General features: G+C 39.7%; 1 protein-coding gene across 6 annotated transcripts in view; it reads right to left on the minus strand.

Annotated features, from left to right (window-relative positions):
* GTF2I (general transcription factor IIi) overlaps positions 1-16,207 on the minus strand; it is a 79,321-nt gene extending 63,114 nt beyond the window's left edge. For 4 of the 6 annotated variants that reach the window (XM_010854276.1, XM_010854278.1, XM_010854275.1 and 1 more), the window contains exon 1: positions 730-975. In XM_010854276.1, coding sequence (XP_010852578.1) covers positions 730-828 — 99 coding nt within the window. In that variant the 5' untranslated portion in view covers positions 829-975. Of the gene's footprint in view, positions 1-729; positions 976-15,196 lie in introns of those variants that run through there. The other 2 variants (XM_010854274.1, XM_010854279.1) reach the window with 2 other exon arrangements.
* Positions 16,208-18,767: the final 2,560 nt, after the last annotated feature.

The following is an 18,767-nucleotide window of genomic DNA, read 5'->3' on the forward strand; positions in this document are numbered from 1 at the left end:
TATATATATATAATACTTAAAGACAGTAAATACACTACCTCCTCCTGCTTAGAATATATAATTTCACTGTGTCAGAAAATACCTAAGTCTAATAGTTTTTAAATCTATGAACTCATACATATTCATAAAAACATGATAAGCAAACTATAGTACTATGATAGTAATATAGGAATGCAACAAAATAATTATTTTGCAATTATGTGTAAATAAGTTTTTTTTTTTTAATAAAGTTACACTACATATTTGGTAAAGGCCACCGAATTCAGAAAATTGTGAATGCAAAGCACAATATAATAAAGAATAGATGTAAATTAGTGAATATGCTCTTAAGGCCCCAAATTGTGGTAATGTTCTTTACACCAATACAGTAAGACACCAGCAACACACTACAATATACAAACTCACTCAGACTAACTTCAAATATCACACTCAAATTCAAAGTTAAGGCTTGCAAAACAAGGGATTGCCTAAGATATTAGGAGGTAGAAAATTGAAATTAAATGTAAAAAATTACACATTCAGGTAAGTTAACAACATTGTGAAACATGGTATGCAGTAATATTTGATTTGAAAAGCTTAAATCCCATTAACTATTATTCAAGCAAAAAATCTGTATATACTAAAAAAAAAAAAGACAAAGTGTATGTTTTCCAAAAACCAATCAATCGAATTTTCACAAGCCCAATGTTACCCAACTGGAAACTTTACACAAGTGCAGAGCCATCTCACCATGGACTCAAGAGCAGACATGAGGAACGTCACCACCATCCTGCTCTCTGAGGACTCCTCGTCTTCGACAGGCAGGGTAGACACTGCTACTTGGGCCATGATCCCTGGGAAAGAGAAGCATTAAGGAGTGAGTGCTAGAAACTCAGTGTCCTGCTCAACATATGTTTAGAGCTGGAGGGGTCCTCCATGAGTTGCCTAAGAACGAACGAGAACGAGAAGTCGTGTCCGACTCTTTGGGACCCCATGGACTGTAGCCTACCAGGCTCCTCCATCCATGGGATTTTCCAGGCAAGATCCAGAGGATCTTCCTGATCCCGGGATTGAACCTGGGTCTCTCGCATTGTATGCAGATGCTTTACCATCTGAGCCACAGTTTTCTTGCAATAGAGAAAAAGTAGGAGACTCAAAAACCAAGTATTCTAAGGACTTGCCTGGTGGTCTAGCAGCTAAGACCCCATCTTCCAATGCAGGGGGTGTGGGTTTCACCCCTTCTTGGGGAATTAAGATTCTGCATGCCACAAAATACAGCCAAAAACTATAATAAAATTTATTTTAAAAAAAAAGTATTCTATTTGCCCCAAACTCCTATTATCCTATAAGATACAGAACCTATCCCCTAATTTTTCATCTAGTTTTATTTCCATAAAATTAGGTCAGCATCACCTTCCAAAATAAATTTAGATGTCACCCAGAACTAGTTTCCCAGTGACAGAAAGAGGTAGTGCACTTCACAATCCAGGCAGTTTATCACAGTTCAACACACATCACCTCCCTTTCTCCTGAGGGCCCTGATTACAGAAAAGTGGATGAAGCAGACAGGGTGGGGCACGGGATTTCTTTCTTTTGGGCTTCTCTGGTGGCTCAGAGGTTAAAGCGTCTACCTGCAATGCGGGAGACCTGGGTTCGATCCCTGGGTTGGGAAGATCCCCTGGAGAAGGAAATGGCAACACACTCCAGTATTCTTGCCTGGAGAATCCCATGGGCAGAGGAGCCTGGTGGGCTACAGTCCAAGGGGTCGCAAAGAGTCGGATGCGACTTCATTTTCACTTTTCACTAAGAAGGAAACAGGCTGCAGGACAAATAACGTCTACGATTCCTTTATAACACTTTCTCTCTAGAAAACTTTAGTATCAGCAGAGAGGCTCAGCTGAATTTCAAGCACTATAAAAACCCAACACATAAACCATTCAATAGGAAGTGTTAGCAAGGATGTGGAAAAACAGGAACCCCTGTGCTATCAGGAGTGTAAAATGGTGCATCCATTGTGGAAAACAGTTTGGTATTCCTCTAAAAAATTACCCGGAATTACCATGATGCAGCAATTCCACTTCTGGGTATATACTCAAGAGAACTGAAAGCAGGGATGTGAACAGGTATTTGCACACTCATGTTCACAGCAGCATTATTCACAAGAGCCAAAAGGTGGAACCCCAAGGTCCACCATCAGATGAATGAACAAAATATCATACATCCATATAATGGAATGTAATTCAGCCTTAAAAAGGTATGAAGTTCTGATACATGCTGTAATCGAGATGAACCTTAAAAATATTATTATTCTAAGTGAAATAATCCAGACACAAAAGGACAAATGTGTGATCCACTCAAAAGAGATTACCTACCAGACTAAGAGACAGGAAGTAGAATGCTAGTTCCCAGGGACTAGAAAAAGGGAGCACTGAGAAGTTATTATTCAATACATACAGAGTTTAAGTTTGGGACAACGAAAAAGTTCTGGAGATAGATAGTAATGGTGGTCCCACAACACTGAGAACGTAACTAATGCCAGGGGAATTTTAAACCATTAAAATGGTAAATTTTAATATTAATATATATAATAAAAATTTTAAAAGGCAAACATACATCATATAAATACATTCTAAGAAGCCAAAATCTAAAGCAAATTTTTAAAAATTCTAATAGTAATCGCCAGTCCAGATTTGATGCAGGATACAGGATGCTTGGTGCACTGGGATGACCCAGAGGGATGGTATGGGGAGGGAGGTGGGAGGGGGGTTCAGGATTGGGAACACATGTACACCCATGGCAAATTCATGTTGATGTATGGCAAAACCAATACAATACTGTAAAGTAATTAGCCTCTAATTAAAATAAATAAATTTTTAAAATAAGTACATAAAAATAAACAACAAAAAATTCTAATACTAAAAGAATTGTTTTCCTATAAATAGCATGCAAATTAGATGCCTATTAAAAAACTATCCCTTTTCAATTCAGTTAATTCTAGGTTTTAGCAAGAGACCAAATAATGAAATGAAATTAATATGAGGATAACTGAAAAATTAAGGACCAACAGTAATTCTATAAAACAAATCAGATCAGATCAGGTCACTCAGTCGTGTCCGACTCTTTATGACCCCATGAATCACAGCACACCAGGCCTCCCTGTCCATCACCAACTCCCGGAGTTCACCCAGACTCACGTCCATCGAGCCAGTGATGCCATCCAGCCATCTCATCCTCTGTCGTCCCCTTCTCCTCTTGCCCCCAATCCCTCCCAGCATCAGAGTCTTTTCCAATGAGTCAACTCCTCGCATGAGGTGGCCAAAGTACTGGAGTTTCAGCTTTAGCATCATTCCTTCCAAAGAAATCCCTAATACATATATATAAATTAATTTACTAAAGACACCTGGGTATTTCTTAACTATTGTTGTTATTCAGTTGCTAAGTTGTGTCTGACTCTGTGTGACCCCATGGACTGTAGCCCACCCAACTCCTCTTTCCGTGGAAGTTTCCAGGCAAGAATACTGGAGTTGGTTGCCATTTCCTTCTCCAGAGGATCTTCCTGACCCAGGGATCAAACACGAGTCTCTCGTGCCTCCTGTATTGGCAGGTGGATTCTTTACCACTGTGCCACCTGGGAAGCCCAAAGTTATATTTAAATTTACTTAAATCAAAATGGACAAGGCATACTGTTTTTCTATAATAACTTTCATTTAGAATATATTAATACTATCATTTCTGAAAGTTCATAGCATTTCTGAATAATCTCACTTTTCCTTTAATTCTCTAGCAAGAGAAAAAAGATGTGTTCTCATGTTGCAATAATTTCTCAAGGTCATATAGTCACCCTCAGAGCCAGAATATAACATTAGAACAATTTCCTCCCTATTGCTGCTTCCACCTCTCACCTTCAATTGCCACAGATATGCTATGATATCCATCACATTCAAAGTGTGTTAAGAACTGGGAGGATCGCCATCCTAACAGCCTGTGGGGAAGTCACAGGAGACAAGAGCTCCCGCTTCATTAACAGAACTTCTCGGGACCATCTCAGTACTCTTTGATGGGAAGAACCCTGGAGGCAGCGGAGTCCAGTTGGGCTCCATGGGGAAGGCCGATTCTGTCTGGGGCTTTCTGCTCTCTAGAAATGGCTGCATCTGGGTCACTTCCCTGAGAGCCCTTGGTCAACACGGATCGTGGAACTGCGTCCGCTCCTCCGCCCTTTGCGAGAAAGAAACTGTCATCGCACCGCCGCATTAACTGCGACCGCGCGAGGATACACCAGGCCGGGTGGTGACAGGAGCTTCCAGAGCACGAGGCCTGATGGGCGGGCCCTCCCAGAGCCAGGAGCAGGAAAGCCAGGCTGGGGCGCCCCAGACCACCAAGCAGCTCCGAGACCCCGGTGGGCTGCCCTCCGCCGCCTCCTCTCTGATCAAAGACACCCACTCACTCACCTCCCAGGAAGGGTCTTTTCACCTCTCACCCTACATAGTCAGTTTAAAATAAGAGCAAGATAGACAAAGAAATAAACATTTATTAAATATAGCTATCATGTTTTATTAGTCATCTTTTAAATATTCACAACCACCCTGGGAGAAAGGAAGAGTAAGAGCAAATCGGAAGTATCCAGGGAGCCTAGGAAAAAAAGAACGTTGAAGGGTAGAGCACCTCACAAAATGGAAATAGGCACTCTCTTTCTGGTTTAAACAGGGGTGTGTGCGTGTGTGTGTGTTAACAGGGAGGCTGTGTTTGCATGTCTCTCGTGTGTGTCTGTGTCTGTGTGTCTAGAAATGAGCAACAACAAAAAATCCCCAGGATATGATCTGTCATATCAAAACTCAGAAGTCTCCCAAATAAAGAGACTATGAAACGAAAAAATTTCAAGTAACTAAAATGGGACAGTGAATTCTCTGGAACAAAAAGGGAAATGACCAAAACGACTGTGTCCTCCTGTAAGAGTAAATACAAAAATGGCGGATGGCTTTTAATCTTTTTAAACACAAAGAAAGAAAAAATGCACTCAAACAATTCAGAATGTGAGCAGTGTGCAGAGTTCAGATTTCCTTTTATTCAGTACGTTTATCATTCACTGGGCATCTGGACTAAGGACTGTCATCCTTTGATTGTGGCAAATTCTCTGCTATTATTTCCTCGGGGCTTCCCTGGTGGCTCAGATGGTAAAGATCTCCTGCAATGCAGGAAACCCAGGTTCAATCCCAGGGTTGGGAAGATCTCCTGGAGAAGGAAATGGCAACCCACTCCAGGATTCTTGCCTGGAGAATCCCATGGACAGAGGAGCCTGGCAGACTACAGTTCATGGGGTTGGAGTCGGATATAATTGAATGACTAACACACACACACACATTATTTCCTCAGGTACTGGTTCTGTCCCATTTTCTATCTCCTGTCCCACACTGAAGCTCAGATTAAATGAATCTTAATCCTTAAATCTCTTATTCTCTTCTGTATGTTTCTCATTTATCCTCCCTGAACTGACTCTGGTCTTCTGACTTATCTTCCATTTCACTCATCTTTGTCTTCACTTGTACTTACTCTGTTAAAACTACCCACCAGGTTTTTTGCTTGTAATTTTCATTTATATACTTTCTATTTGCTGCTATGTCACATTTAAAATTTTCTTCACCCCAAAGATTTTCAAGCTTGACATATTTCTTTAAACATAGTAGTGGGAGTTGTTTCATAGTCTAGGATAATTCAAAATCTCAAGTCTTTGCAGTTGTATTTCTGATGTTTCTCACAGTTCTACCTTCCAATGTATGGTTCTTATTCCCATGTACACCTGTCTTCTACTGTATGCTGGTCGTTTTACATCAAAACCTTGTTTTAAACATGAGACCTGGTGTCTGGGAACAGTTCCTGCCTGGGAGATCACCATAAGCCAAGAATTCACCTTCCTTGGATCCCCTATATGTTAACCCAGACCACAAACAGGGATACAAGCTGCCTTATGTCTTAATCAGTCTTATTCAATCAGGGGTCACCAGTTATTGAGGGGAATGGTGACTCTGACCCCTGAATTTTCTGCAGATTCTGTGCTTTGGTTTCAGCCTCTTCATCCCACAAGGTTCTCAAAACTCAAGTACATATGGTGACACTGGCAGATGCCCTCAGAGCAAAAGAGATTTCAACTTCTACTATTAGTTCCCTTAAAAAAGAATTTTTGGGGGCCACTGTGCAGCTATGGGACCTTAAGTTTCCCGACCAGGGATCACACCCTTGCCGCCTGAAGTGGAAGTGAGGCATCCTAACCACTGGGTCCCCCAGGGAAGTCCCCCATCTTCCCGTTAATATTAGCTTTCTCATAACAGCTCTTCAAAATTCCTACCAACTTTTTGGTAGTTTTACAAAAGTTTTGCTTTATAATTCTAGAGCATTCTTAGTAGTCCCACCAACTCTGGGAACCACATCTAATTTACAATAGTCTTTATCTTCAAGAACAATTTATGAATTAGCCAGAACTATTATTAAACTGCAAGGTTACCCAATTCAAAGCACCACAAGTAAACAAAGGAAATTTTCTTGTTTTATTCAGCCTAAAGGTGGCACTGACTCCATACAAAGCCAGTCAAGGAACACAAGGGACATCACTAGACTTCTATTCGCTCCCCGCAGACCTTACTTCTCCTTAAGAAGATGGGTTTTTTCCTAAGACGAAGATGACAGCCATGCGTATATAAGTTTGACCATACACCTATTCTGTGATCCCTGTACCTTCTTGCTACCCTCTGCACAGAAGGTCTGGGGATTTGCATCCCAAGCCCACTTAAGTGGCTAGTCAGAACAAGATTACCTGGGATACACTGTGATTGGCAGTCCAGCCAGAACTGCGTGGAACAGGAAGGGAAGGGAAGCAGTTATTTAAAGGCAAAGCAGGACACTGTCATCAAGAAAGGGGTTGATAAAAGTGCTCACAGACACAAAAATCATGGCTACCAGGGTCCGTTCCACCTCCTTTCCCGTTTTTTCAGTTTCTTTACTTCTTCAACTACAAATGTTTTTAACTTCATCTTTTGTTTCCCTGATCTGATTTTAATTCTCCTTTATGAGTTTCAAAACTGAACTTAACTGGCCTGTTGCTGTTTCGTCTTTTTATCTTTTAACCTGTCAGCTATTGTTTAAAAGAAGCAACGCCTTCTTTTATGTTTCTGAAAACAGACTCCAGCCATTCTGTAAAGTCTTCTTGGGTTTCTTGTTGGATCTCTTTCAGGGATTAGGTTTGTCTGTGTCCTTACTGCACTGATCTCTTCTACCTGAAAATAAGCCAATAATTAATTCCATGTAAGTGCTTGGGTTTTTTATGGTTTGTTTTTGCTGTAACCAGTGTGCCTGCTACTTATTTATTTATGGCCACTTGCTCCGCACAGCCTGCAGTATCTCAGTTCCCCAACCAGGCAGGGATGGAAGCCACAGCCCTTGCAATGGAAGCATGGGGTCTTAACCACTGGGCCACCAGCGAAGGCCACTGGGCCACTTCCCCCATGAAAAGTTTTCATTGGACCACACTTCCAATTTTAATTTATTGATCTGTGCCATTAATGCTGAGCAGCAGAATAATAAAGAGATTTTATAGTGAGTCAAACAGAGCTCTATAACATTTTGACATAGGCCATCATCACTCTAATGAAAAAATCGAGACTCTAAGATTTCTGATTGTATTGATTTCTAAATATTACTAAAATTTCAAATTAAGCAATAACTGCTTCAAATTAAGGTTCAGGTCAGATTGTTAAATCAGTGGGGGGAGAGGGGTCATAACTCTGATCTTGTTTTTTTTTTTATTACATTTATGTCTTATTTCTTTTTTGTGATGTTATAGTTATTTTCAACAAGCATTTTTCCATTTCAATCTTAAAGCTTACAATCTTAGATCAAGAAGAAAATTCAAGATATTTTAGTGCAACCTCTTTGTTCCATTATATTAGAAATGAGAAACCCAACCCAACAAGATTAGCTGTCTGGATAAAGTCATAGAGACAGCTAATTTTATAACCAGGGACTAGCATTGTATCTCCAAATTCTAACTTTTATGCATAAAAATAACCCAAGAAAGGCAGGTTAAAAGGTGATTAGAACTGTACTACTAGGCAATCTTCCTAAGGCAGCAAATTAACTGGCACTTAGAAGCAAATTGAAGCAAAAGTGTAATATCCTTTTTGTCCAAAAGGCAAATACTAGAGAAGAAGGCGATGGCACCCCACTCCAGTACTCTTGCTTGGAAAATCCCACGGAGGAGGAGCCTGGTAGGCTGCAGTCGCTGGGGTCGCTAAGAGTCGGACACGACTGAGGTGACTTAGCAGCAGCAGCAGAGGGACACTAAAGGGTACATGTGAACATACAACAGCACTTTATGAAAAAACAAAGAATATTGTTCAAAGAAATAAATACGAATGATTTGCAGACCGATTGTCTAGATGAACGCGTAACTTTACGTCACAAAACTCTGCTGACAGGCACTGTCAGGCACACACATCACCATTAACAGTGACAAACAGCCATGAGTCGTTTAAGCAATGCTTTATTTTAGTAAAATCCAAAAACCAAGATCCATGGTCAACTAGGAAGAAATGGATTTGAACTCAGCCAGGCACCAGGTTCAATATTTTCTTCTCAAAAATTTCATTTTCAGTTTTCTATAGTCAGTTTAAATTCTCTATTATTTTTACTTATCATAAGCAACTAAGAGCCACACTGTACATTTAGTTAAGTATGATGAAATGAACTTTATGACTACAAAAATCAATAAGTTTCCCAACTCAGTGTTTTATTTCTAGAGCCATAATTACTAAACCACAGATACCTGGATCAATTAAAACTGAGAAAACATTAAAAATCAATTAACATACTTACCCCTAGGATATTGGCCATGGAAGGCTACAGACAGTATTTAGGACAGATAATATGGTATTCAAGTCTGCAATTAAACAGGCTTAAGAGTTTAAAAACAAAGAGGGGGGGAATACTTTAATTAATCAGGAAAATCTTCCACTGAAACTTAATTTTTCGACCTGCACTCCAACAAAATGCAGCATGGCTTTCCTGTGCTGTGGTTGCTTCCACTGGACCAGTATTTAAGATGAGCTATCTCTTCCGTGGTTTTTTCTGGTTGTTGTTCGGTAGCTTCAGCTGGTAAAGAATCTGCCTGCAATGCAGACACCCCAGTTTGTTCCTGGGTCAGGAAGATTCCCCTGGAGAAGGGATAAGCTACCCACTCCAGTATTCTTGGGCTTCCCTGGTGGCTCAGAATCTGCCTGCAGTGCGTTCGACCCCTAGCTTGGGAAGATCCCCTGGAGGAGGCACAGCAACCCACTCCAGTATTCTTGCCTGGAGAATTCCATGGACAGAGAAGCCTGGCGGGCTACAATCCACAGGGTCACAAAGTGTCAGACACAACTGAGTGACTAACACACAGACACACATCTTTTTAGTTGTCTCCATTATTTGAGATCTAGTTTTAGGGTTTTTTTTGTTTATAAGGTTAGCTAAAACTCTAATTTACCAATTCATTTAATTTTACTAAGAGCCACAAAAGCCAAATTTCAACAAAATTGTGACTGAAGGCATCATTACAATCTTAACTACACTCATCTTCAGCGAGAAGTATAAAATAACTTTCAGTATCACTTAATTCTAAGAACAGTAAAATGGAATTTCAAACTTTTATAAAATGCTGATTTTATAAAAGTATTTTTTTTAATGAAGAGAACTAAGAAAAGGCTAAAATTCATCATCTAAGATACTATTTTGTCTTAAGATGGTGCCTAAAATAAAAGGCAAGGACCTAATAGCTGAATCAGCTGATTTTATCCTAAATAAGATTCAGTTCCATTAAAATTAGTATAGGTTATCATGTAATATTACATATTGGCAATCTATTAGGCTGCCTAAAAATTTCTACCTCTGAAACTTGTATTTAATAGCTCTGTGTTCTAGCTACAATATCCTAAAAGCTAAAGTTTTTTTTAGGAGAGAAAACTTACTCATCCCTAAAACGTCAGTATACATTTAGTGAAATCACTTTGGGTTGTGAACAAAGATTTTATAAATATCTTAAATTTTTTTCAGCATAGTACCATTTGTTCTGGTCTTCCCAGGTGGCTCAGCAGTAAAGAATCAACCTGGCAATGCAGGAGACACAGGTTCGATCCCTGGGTCCAGAAGATCCCTGGAGGAGGAAATGGCAACCCACTCCAAATATTCTTGCCTGAGAAACCCCATGGACAGAGGAGCTTGGCGGGCTACAGTCCATGGGGTCACCAAGAGTCGGACGTGACTGAGCATGCACGAACCATTTGTTCTAATTATGTCCACGGAGCAGTTTCTAAAGAAAATGTATTTATAGTTATTCATTGACTCCATTAGTTTAACTTCTGAAAGATCTCAAGAAGGTAACTTAGTATCTTGACATGTTTATTGTGACAGCTGCCAGACACATTTAACAAAGCAGACCTTTTCTAACATAAGACTAGTTGATACTTCGAAAATAAACTGCCCACAATCACAGAATTATTATATTACTAGACTCTCATCCATATCTGTTCTTAATTCCCAAGTTCTTTTAAACTACACTATACACTGTAACCCAATTTTTAACATTTTTCAAATTCCACTACCCACAATATTTAAATTTCATTGTTTTCAAGGACTTAGGTTAACTCCTCTACATGAGGTTTTTAGGTTCAAGCACTAAATGTCATCCCTAAAAAAGTTTAAAATTCTCAGCCTAAATTTTTAAAATTCCCAGCATTCCACAATGCTAAAAAGACAAGAGATATTTTCATTATCCCTAAGTACTGCCTCACAAAACACTTACTAGGCAAAGGAAAATATAGCATACATCATCCACCATCTTAACCAAGTGTTCAAAGTAACTCCAGTCACGGGACAAATAACATCATGCCCAGCCAACAAAACACAAGAACACTGTGATGTTCCTGTCCAAAAGGCACTGGACAAAGCAGAGCTGAGAGTCATTTTATGAAATGACTGCTCTGTAACCTTCAAAAAGGTCAAGGGCATGAACATCAAAGACAGAGGAACCGCTCTACAGTGAAGTATATTATAGAGATGGGACAACTGGATGCAAAGTGTGATACTGGGGATTCCCTAGTGGTTCAGTGGTTAGGACTCTGAGCTTTTACTGCCGAGGCCACAGTTCAATCCCTGGACAGAGAGCTCAGTGTGCTGCTGGACTAGGCCCTTTGCTACATACAACGAGTGGTGTTTGCCAAAACATGAATGGGCTTGCAGGATGAAGGGTATGTGGGAAATTTTCGTTTGTTTGCTCTTCTTATAATTATTTTGTTTAAAGTGTTTCAAAATAATTTTTAAAATATTTCATGTATATTAATTAAAACACAGCCACTAATTAAAATTCCTCCTACTTTTGCCTGACTTCAAAGGGGTTCTAACTTTTTTGCTTTTGCAGTCACAAGTGGAGTATTAAAACTGGGAAAGTGAAGGATGTTACACTGTGATTACTGATTAGAATTTGTCCCCATCAGCTAAATAAAATTGGATTTTTTTTTTTTTTTGGCTTCTTGCATTTTAAGGAAGGAGCGATTAGAATTTCATGTCAAAAGTATAAACACACACACAACTTTATCTAAAGACTGTCAGAAGAAACTTCTACAGACTATGTATCAATCAAATGGTGTATCAGGGTCTTTCAGTTTCAACAGTACTGTGTTTGGGTTTGAGACAAGGTCCTCCATCCAGTTCTGCAGTCAGCACTCATGACACACTGGTTAATTCAAGATGGACCAAGGCTGATTTTTAAGTCAAGGCTTTTAAGTTTTTATAGTAGGCTACGCTTACATTTTAAGATGTGTTAAGTTGCTTTGGTTGTGTCCGACTCTGCGACCCTATGGACTGTAGCCTGCCAGGCTCCTCTATCCATGGGATTTTCCAGGTAAGAATACTGGAGTGGGTTGCCATTTCCTCCTCCAGGGGATCTTCCCGACCCACAGATGGAACTCAAATCTCTTGTCTCCTTCATCGGCAGGCAGGTTCTTTACCACTAGTGTAAATTATTAATTTCTGCGGAAATAAAGTTTGTAATTTTATCAGTAAACATCAAGCAATCTCTCAAGACAAAACAAAATACATTGCAAAGGTTAGGATTTGAAATGATCTCCAAGTGTTTACTTTCATACTTAAAACATTATACCCTCTCCACCCTATTTCCAAAAAACTGTTGAGACAGCTAACAAAAATAGTCAAATTTTTTTCTTTTTTAAAAAGCCAGAGGGGACTTCTCAGATGGTCCAGTGGTTAAGAACCCACCTTTCTACGCAGGGGACATGGGTTCAAGCCCTGGTCAGAGAACTAAGATCCCACATACTGGAGCAACTAAGCCCACACACTGCAACTAAGACCCTTTGCAGCCAAATGAATACATAAATATTTAAAAACAGAAAAGCCAGGGGACTTCCCAGGTGGTCCAGTTGTTAAAGGCTCCAAGCAGGTCTGAGTTTGATCCCTGCTCAGGGAACTAAGATCCTACAGGCCTCATGATGGAGTCAAATAAGTAAAATAATAAAAACTAGAAAAAAAAAAAAACAGGTGAAGGAAAGAATGATAAAATAATTAAAAGAAGTCAGGGAAAGTGGATCTTTCCCAATAGTGGATTACAAGTTCAATACTGAGTTTCACAGTATCCAGAACACTGTCTTTGCAAAACAAACACACACCTTATCAACTATTCAGGAAAATCCACAACTTTTCTTAGCACTAGTTTGAAATTTTTCACACATGTATAAAGTATACTTTTATACTGATAGTCCAGAGTTTTTTAAAAGGAGCAGCTTTCTCTACCAATATACAAAGAATGTACTCCTTTTACTTTACGTCAAGTTTAAAAAACATTTGGTTTACTTGTTAAACTGGCTCACTTGTTTTTTTCTAACTTTGTATAATTGGAGGAGGAAATGAAAATCAAGTAAGTGGCGTAAAAGCTCCATCTTTTCTCTTTTTAATGTATTGTCCACAGAAAGCAGGCAACAGAGCCAAGCAATTATGAACGGCAGCTTTGGAATGAGGCCAAAATTCTGAATTAAAGGCCTAGCTCCAATATTAGATATGGCTGGCTGTGGGATTCTTTAATCCCAAATCTCCTAGTCTGGAAATGACAATAAATACGTGAACTTAACTCACAAGGTTCCTATCAGAATCTGTCAAGTACCTGACAGAGTGCTAAACATAAGCATTCAATAAACTGAATAAGCACTTAATTTTAAATTTAATTAAATCACTTATTCCTAAAATACACATATATGGGGACTTGTCCAGACTCTGCGCTTCCACTGCAGTGGCGGGCCTGGGTTTGATTCCTAGTGGGGAAACTAAGATTCCACACAGCAAACTAAGATCTGTGCAGCAAAGCCAAATAAAACAAATCAGTCAAATCCCTAGAGACAGAAAGTAAAACGGTGAGTGCAGGGGCTGCAAGGAAGAGGGAATGGGTTAATGGGCAACTTCAGTTTAGGAAGATGAAAAAGTCCTGGAGCTGGACTTTATGATGGCTGCTCAACCCGGTGACTGCACAAACTGCACTTAACACTGCTTTGTCGTATGTCTATTTTACCACCATTTTTTTAAAAATCACTATCAGGAACTATCTGAAAGAACGAGGTTTTCATGGTGGAAATAGTCGACACAAATTCTTCACAAAGGGACAAACTCATTTCTCAGCAGTTTTCTCTGCTATTGAAAGATCTGTTCAGATCCATCTAAATTCTGCCCCAAGGAAATCGATAAAAAGAAAAGGCAACAATCCAGCAATCCCACTAAGCATACACACAAAAAGCTTGAAAACAGGGAAGACTCAAAATACTTGTACAGCAATGTTCATGTTGCAACACTGTAATGCCCAAAAGGTAGAAACAATCTGAATGTCCATCAACAGATGAACAGAAAACAAAATGTGGAGTATCACGCAATGAGGCACTGTTCAGCCACTTTAAAAAAGCAATGACGTTCTGATACACACAACACAGATGAAGCCTGAAAATATTACTCCAAGTAAAACAGCCAGACCCAAAAGGACAGGACTGCATGATTCCACTTACATGACAATCTACAAGAAGCAAATTCACAGAGAATAAAAGTAAATGAAGAGATTTCCAGGAACTCCGGGAAAGAAGGCCTTCTATCTGGGGCAATGAGAAAGATTTTAGAAACAGTGGTGATGGTTATAGAATGCTGTGACTGTAATTAAAGGCACTGAATTTAAAAGGCTTAAAAATGCTTTAAATGGAAAAAAAGAAAAAGAACAGGAGAAAAGTGGGAAGCTAACAATTTCCCTGAACCCCTTTAGGCACTTTTCAAACTAATCCCAGCACTAGGGTCAATCTCTTTGCACTTTCCTTCCTTATAAAGTGGGCATTTTACATGCTGTCACCCTCCCCTTTGTCAAATTATCATTTCAATAAAGTAATCTAAGTGGTTTCAAGACTGAGGCCAAGAATACTTTTTAATTTTAGTGCAGTTCCACTATCTCATTTTCTTTAAGTATATTTTGGTCTGAAAATTCAATTGAGACAAAACTCTGTTCACATTTACGTTATAGTCAATACTAAGAGCTTTTTCTAAATATATCAAATTCTTAATAATGAACAAGATATAAGCAGTTTTCTCAGGTATCATTTAACTGTCAGTTTCTAGTGAAAACACGAAGGTGAGTGAGACCTGACCACAATTAAGACAGGTAAACTTTTCTTACCTTCTTTAATTGCCCACTAACAACAAAGAAATTCCAATTGCCCTTCAACACATTTATGAGTTTCTGTCTCAAATATAACAGCCCAGGGCAGGGGTGGGGTGGGGGGAAGGTACTGCTTTGAAAACTTGTATGATAGCTGAAGAAAATTGGTGGAGGGATTCTGTGTTGGGTAAGCAGTTCTAAAGGCTATTTTCCAATTTTAAGTTTACTAATTACAAGGCAGACATTAATCTCCATTATGGAAATTCACATTATAGATAGCTGTCTACTAACCAGGGCTCACTTTAACCAGATGCCCCAAATAGGACCAAACACTTGCCTACGCTCTGACCCTACAATCAGACCAGAATACAACCACATACAGGTTTCCCTGGTGCCGCAGATGAGAAAAGATCTGCCTGCAGTGCAGGAGACCGGGGTTCAATCCCTGGGTAGGGAAGAGGCCCTGGAGATGGAAATGGCAACCCACTCCACAATTCTCACCTACGAACTCCCATGCACAATCACAGACAGTACTTTAAGCTGGGGAACGGGTGATGTATTTCCTTTGCCATCCTACAAAGACAAAAACACTTTGTCAGAGGGGGAAAATCCCTGAAGAACAATTCTTGCCCTCACAGAATTTACATTCTCCAGAGTCTATGGAGATTAACCTTGTAATCAGTATAACAAGGACTGGTATCACATGCAGTTTTTATTTCCTTTGGAAATTCAATTTCTATAAAGTATTAAACATAGTATTTAATTTTAATTCATTCAATCTTCAGAACAACCCTAAAAGAGAAACAGTTTCTATTATCATCATCCTTTTGATACATAGGGAACATAGGGAAACTGGGATACAAAGATGTGAAAGGGAATTAATTGTTCAAGGTAACACAGATGGGAGTAATTTCAGAACCTATGTCGATAGGTACCCACTAAGCCATACTGTCTCACTCGGCCGTAAATTCATTTTGCCTCTGAAGTTACACTTTTTAAATAAGCGAATTCTTTTAAAGTCCTCCATAATTTTTCAATTTACAACCAAGGAACATGAGTCAATCTGCCATCAACTCTGACAATCCCTATGCAACTTTTTCTTACTTTCCCACTAGGTCAAAGTGGGAAAAAGCAGAGGAGTAGCGACAGAAACAGGCATGGAGTATGAAGGCGAGGACTGCAGAAACAAAGAGGGAAAAAAAGAAAAAACAAAAATGGGAAAACTGCATCTGGGAGCATTCCTGTAAAGGAAAGCCAAGAAAGAAGAAAATGCTAAAGGAAGAAAAAGAAAGAACAGAAAAAGAATATTAAGATGCATTCAGTACTTCTGATTTATACACCTAATTTTTTCCAGTATTATATACACACATTCTCTCAAATGCTAATTCTTAGTTTTACTACCCCCACACAAGTACCTCAGCTACACATTGGTTAATCGAGCATTGTTCTTCATATTGGGGTTTCCCCTGTGGCTCAGCTGGTAAAGAATCCGCCTGCAATGCGGGAGACCTAGGTTCGATCCCTGGGTTGGGGAAGGCTACCCACTCCAGTATTCTGGCCTGGAGAATTCCATGGACTGTAGAGTCCATGGGGTCACAAAGTGACCGACACAACTGAACGACTTTCACTTCACATTCTTCACACTGCCATACTGCCACTTAAGCTCACTGATTACAAGGAAACCCAACTCTACAATTATAATGAACAACTGATTAATTACATTTCCTACCTTCTTTTAGTAACAATGAATAAGCTTCTCAAATAAATGGAGACAACTTTTGAAGAAAAAAGGTACCAATGTAAGGACCTTTAGTAAACTGCTATTAAAAATTTCTTGGTAATTATCTTTCAGGTGTGTGCGTGTATATTCAGCTCTGTCTGCCTCTTTGCGACCCCATGACTGTAGCCCACCAGGCTCCTCTGTCCATGGGCTTTTCCTGGCAAGAATACTGGAGTAGGTTGCCATTTCCTTCTCCAGAGGATCTTCCCGACCTAGGGGCTGAATCAAGTTTTTGTCTCTAGCATTAGCAGGTGAATTCTTTACCTCCAGGCCACCTGGGAAGCCCTTATCTTTCAGGTAGATTACCTCTAATACATTTCAGCAAAGGTGAAATATTAATACTATTCTCAAAGAGAATTAAATCACCAACAATTCTTCAAAAAAATGCTTTCCCTTAGACATACATAAAAATCACTTGATGAGCATCTGTTTAAGCCACTAAGACAATTTCATGTTAGTTACACCACAGCAGTTTTGTGAAGAGACTGCAATATTTGAAAAATTCATATTTTCAAAGAAGAATGAAACATGATAGAATTTAATTAGGTGGAATGCAAGGTAAATAGCTGGTCACCAGTAATAACAAAAAAAGGTGAAGTGTTTGGAACTTTTTCAGTGTTTTGATTTACTTGAGCAGAGACTTTGTCTTTTATATTTTATGTTTTCGAACACACCATCGATCTAAGGATCATCCAAATAAAATGATAGAACATTACTAGAAACTAATCCCACTCCCCTTATCTAACTTAAGATTACTTTCCCAAAACAGAAATCCATTATACTAAAATTTAAAATCATTGTCACAAAGACTTGTGCCCCAAGACAATGAAAGCCAAAGCCTATGCTTCAATGACAAAGTCTTTTAGTCACTTTCTTAGTAGTCAAATCATTGGTACATGGAACTGGGGGTGGGGGGAAGAATTGGGGAGTTCCAGCTGCTCTGCCTGCCAAGTTAAACAAAAATTCTTAACTCCCTGTTTGCCAAGTAATCTATAGTAAGCAGTCTGAATTACTTTGATTCTTTAAGACCTCGTTTTAAAGTAAGGAAAAGCATGCACCTAGAATAAACTCCCCTCACAACTTAATTTCATACTAGAGTGAATAGTTCTCACAGAGTTCCTCCTCAGAGCAGCAGCCTTAGCATCAACAGCGAACTAGACAGAAATGCAAATTCTCCGGCCCATCCCAGACTTGCAGCATCAGAACGTCTGGGGTGGGGCCCAGCAATTGTGTTTTAACAAGCCCCGCAGGGGATGCTTGGATTCTGAGAACCAATGGCCTAAGGGCTAAGAGTCATAAAAGTTCAAGGTTTACTGGCTTGGTGACCAACAGGTAATCACCCAGCTTCTCTAGACTTCTCTTTTAAACAGTGGAATTAGGGGGGTGTTATGAATATTAAATAAGAAAACCACGTTAAGTTTCTAAGAGCGATGCCTGACATATAAAAACATTACTCAAGCACTAACTGCCGCTACCAATATGAGCTTTGACGGTTGTAAACTGGAAGGGGGATAAAGACAAAGACAGAAAAGGTTTAATCCCTAACTCTCCAGGAGTTTAAACCTAGTGACCAGGCCAAGGCACGTGTACACAAAGCAGAACCAACCAAACTCCAAGAGGAAATAAAGAGGGGCAAACGGGCTGACTGTAAGAAGAAGCAACAAATTCTGACCCAACATTATAAGAGAAGGCTTTAAAGAAGTGACTGCATATGAGCAATAAGAGTTCCACCGCCTCAAAGGAACAAAAAGTCATTCCAGCCTACAGGTGTGAGCCAAGATCACAAGAAGCAAGCGAAACGAAAAGTGCACGGTAGCAGATTGCAGTGGCTGGAAAACGGACCAGGAAAAAATATGCTGTAGGACATAGAATCGGTCACCCCAAATCCCGGGGCTTAGCTGGGGGTGGGGGTAGGATTTGGAGGCGTGGGTAAGACCCGGCCTCCGCCCGGCACTCTAATGCACACGCTCGTCTGCAAACTAAGTTCCCCTTTTGTTTTCTGAGCACCCAGAGACCACTTTTACGCACAGCGGCCCATCAAGCCATTGTCTGCAGCAAAGTTGAACGCAAGAAGCTGAGAAGCGTGCCCGGAGGCCCGCATTCCGAGGAGTGGGCGCCACTCCAACTAGACCCTACGTCTGAACATTCTCAGACACCAACAAGCGCAAAACCATGAACACTTTAAAAAAAAAAAAAAACCGTTTTATTAAAAGGCAAAATTTGGATAAGCACAAAGTCGGGAATAACGAGGGCAGGGGGGTTTGTTTTGGGGGTTTGTTTGTTTTTTGTCTT

This window comes from Bison bison, unplaced genomic scaffold (assembly GCF_000754665.1).
Source record: "Bison bison bison isolate TAMUID 2011002044 unplaced genomic scaffold, Bison_UMD1.0 scf7180017864340, whole genome shotgun sequence".
In the NCBI taxonomy this organism is placed as follows: Eukaryota; Metazoa; Chordata; class Mammalia; order Artiodactyla; family Bovidae; genus Bison; species Bison bison.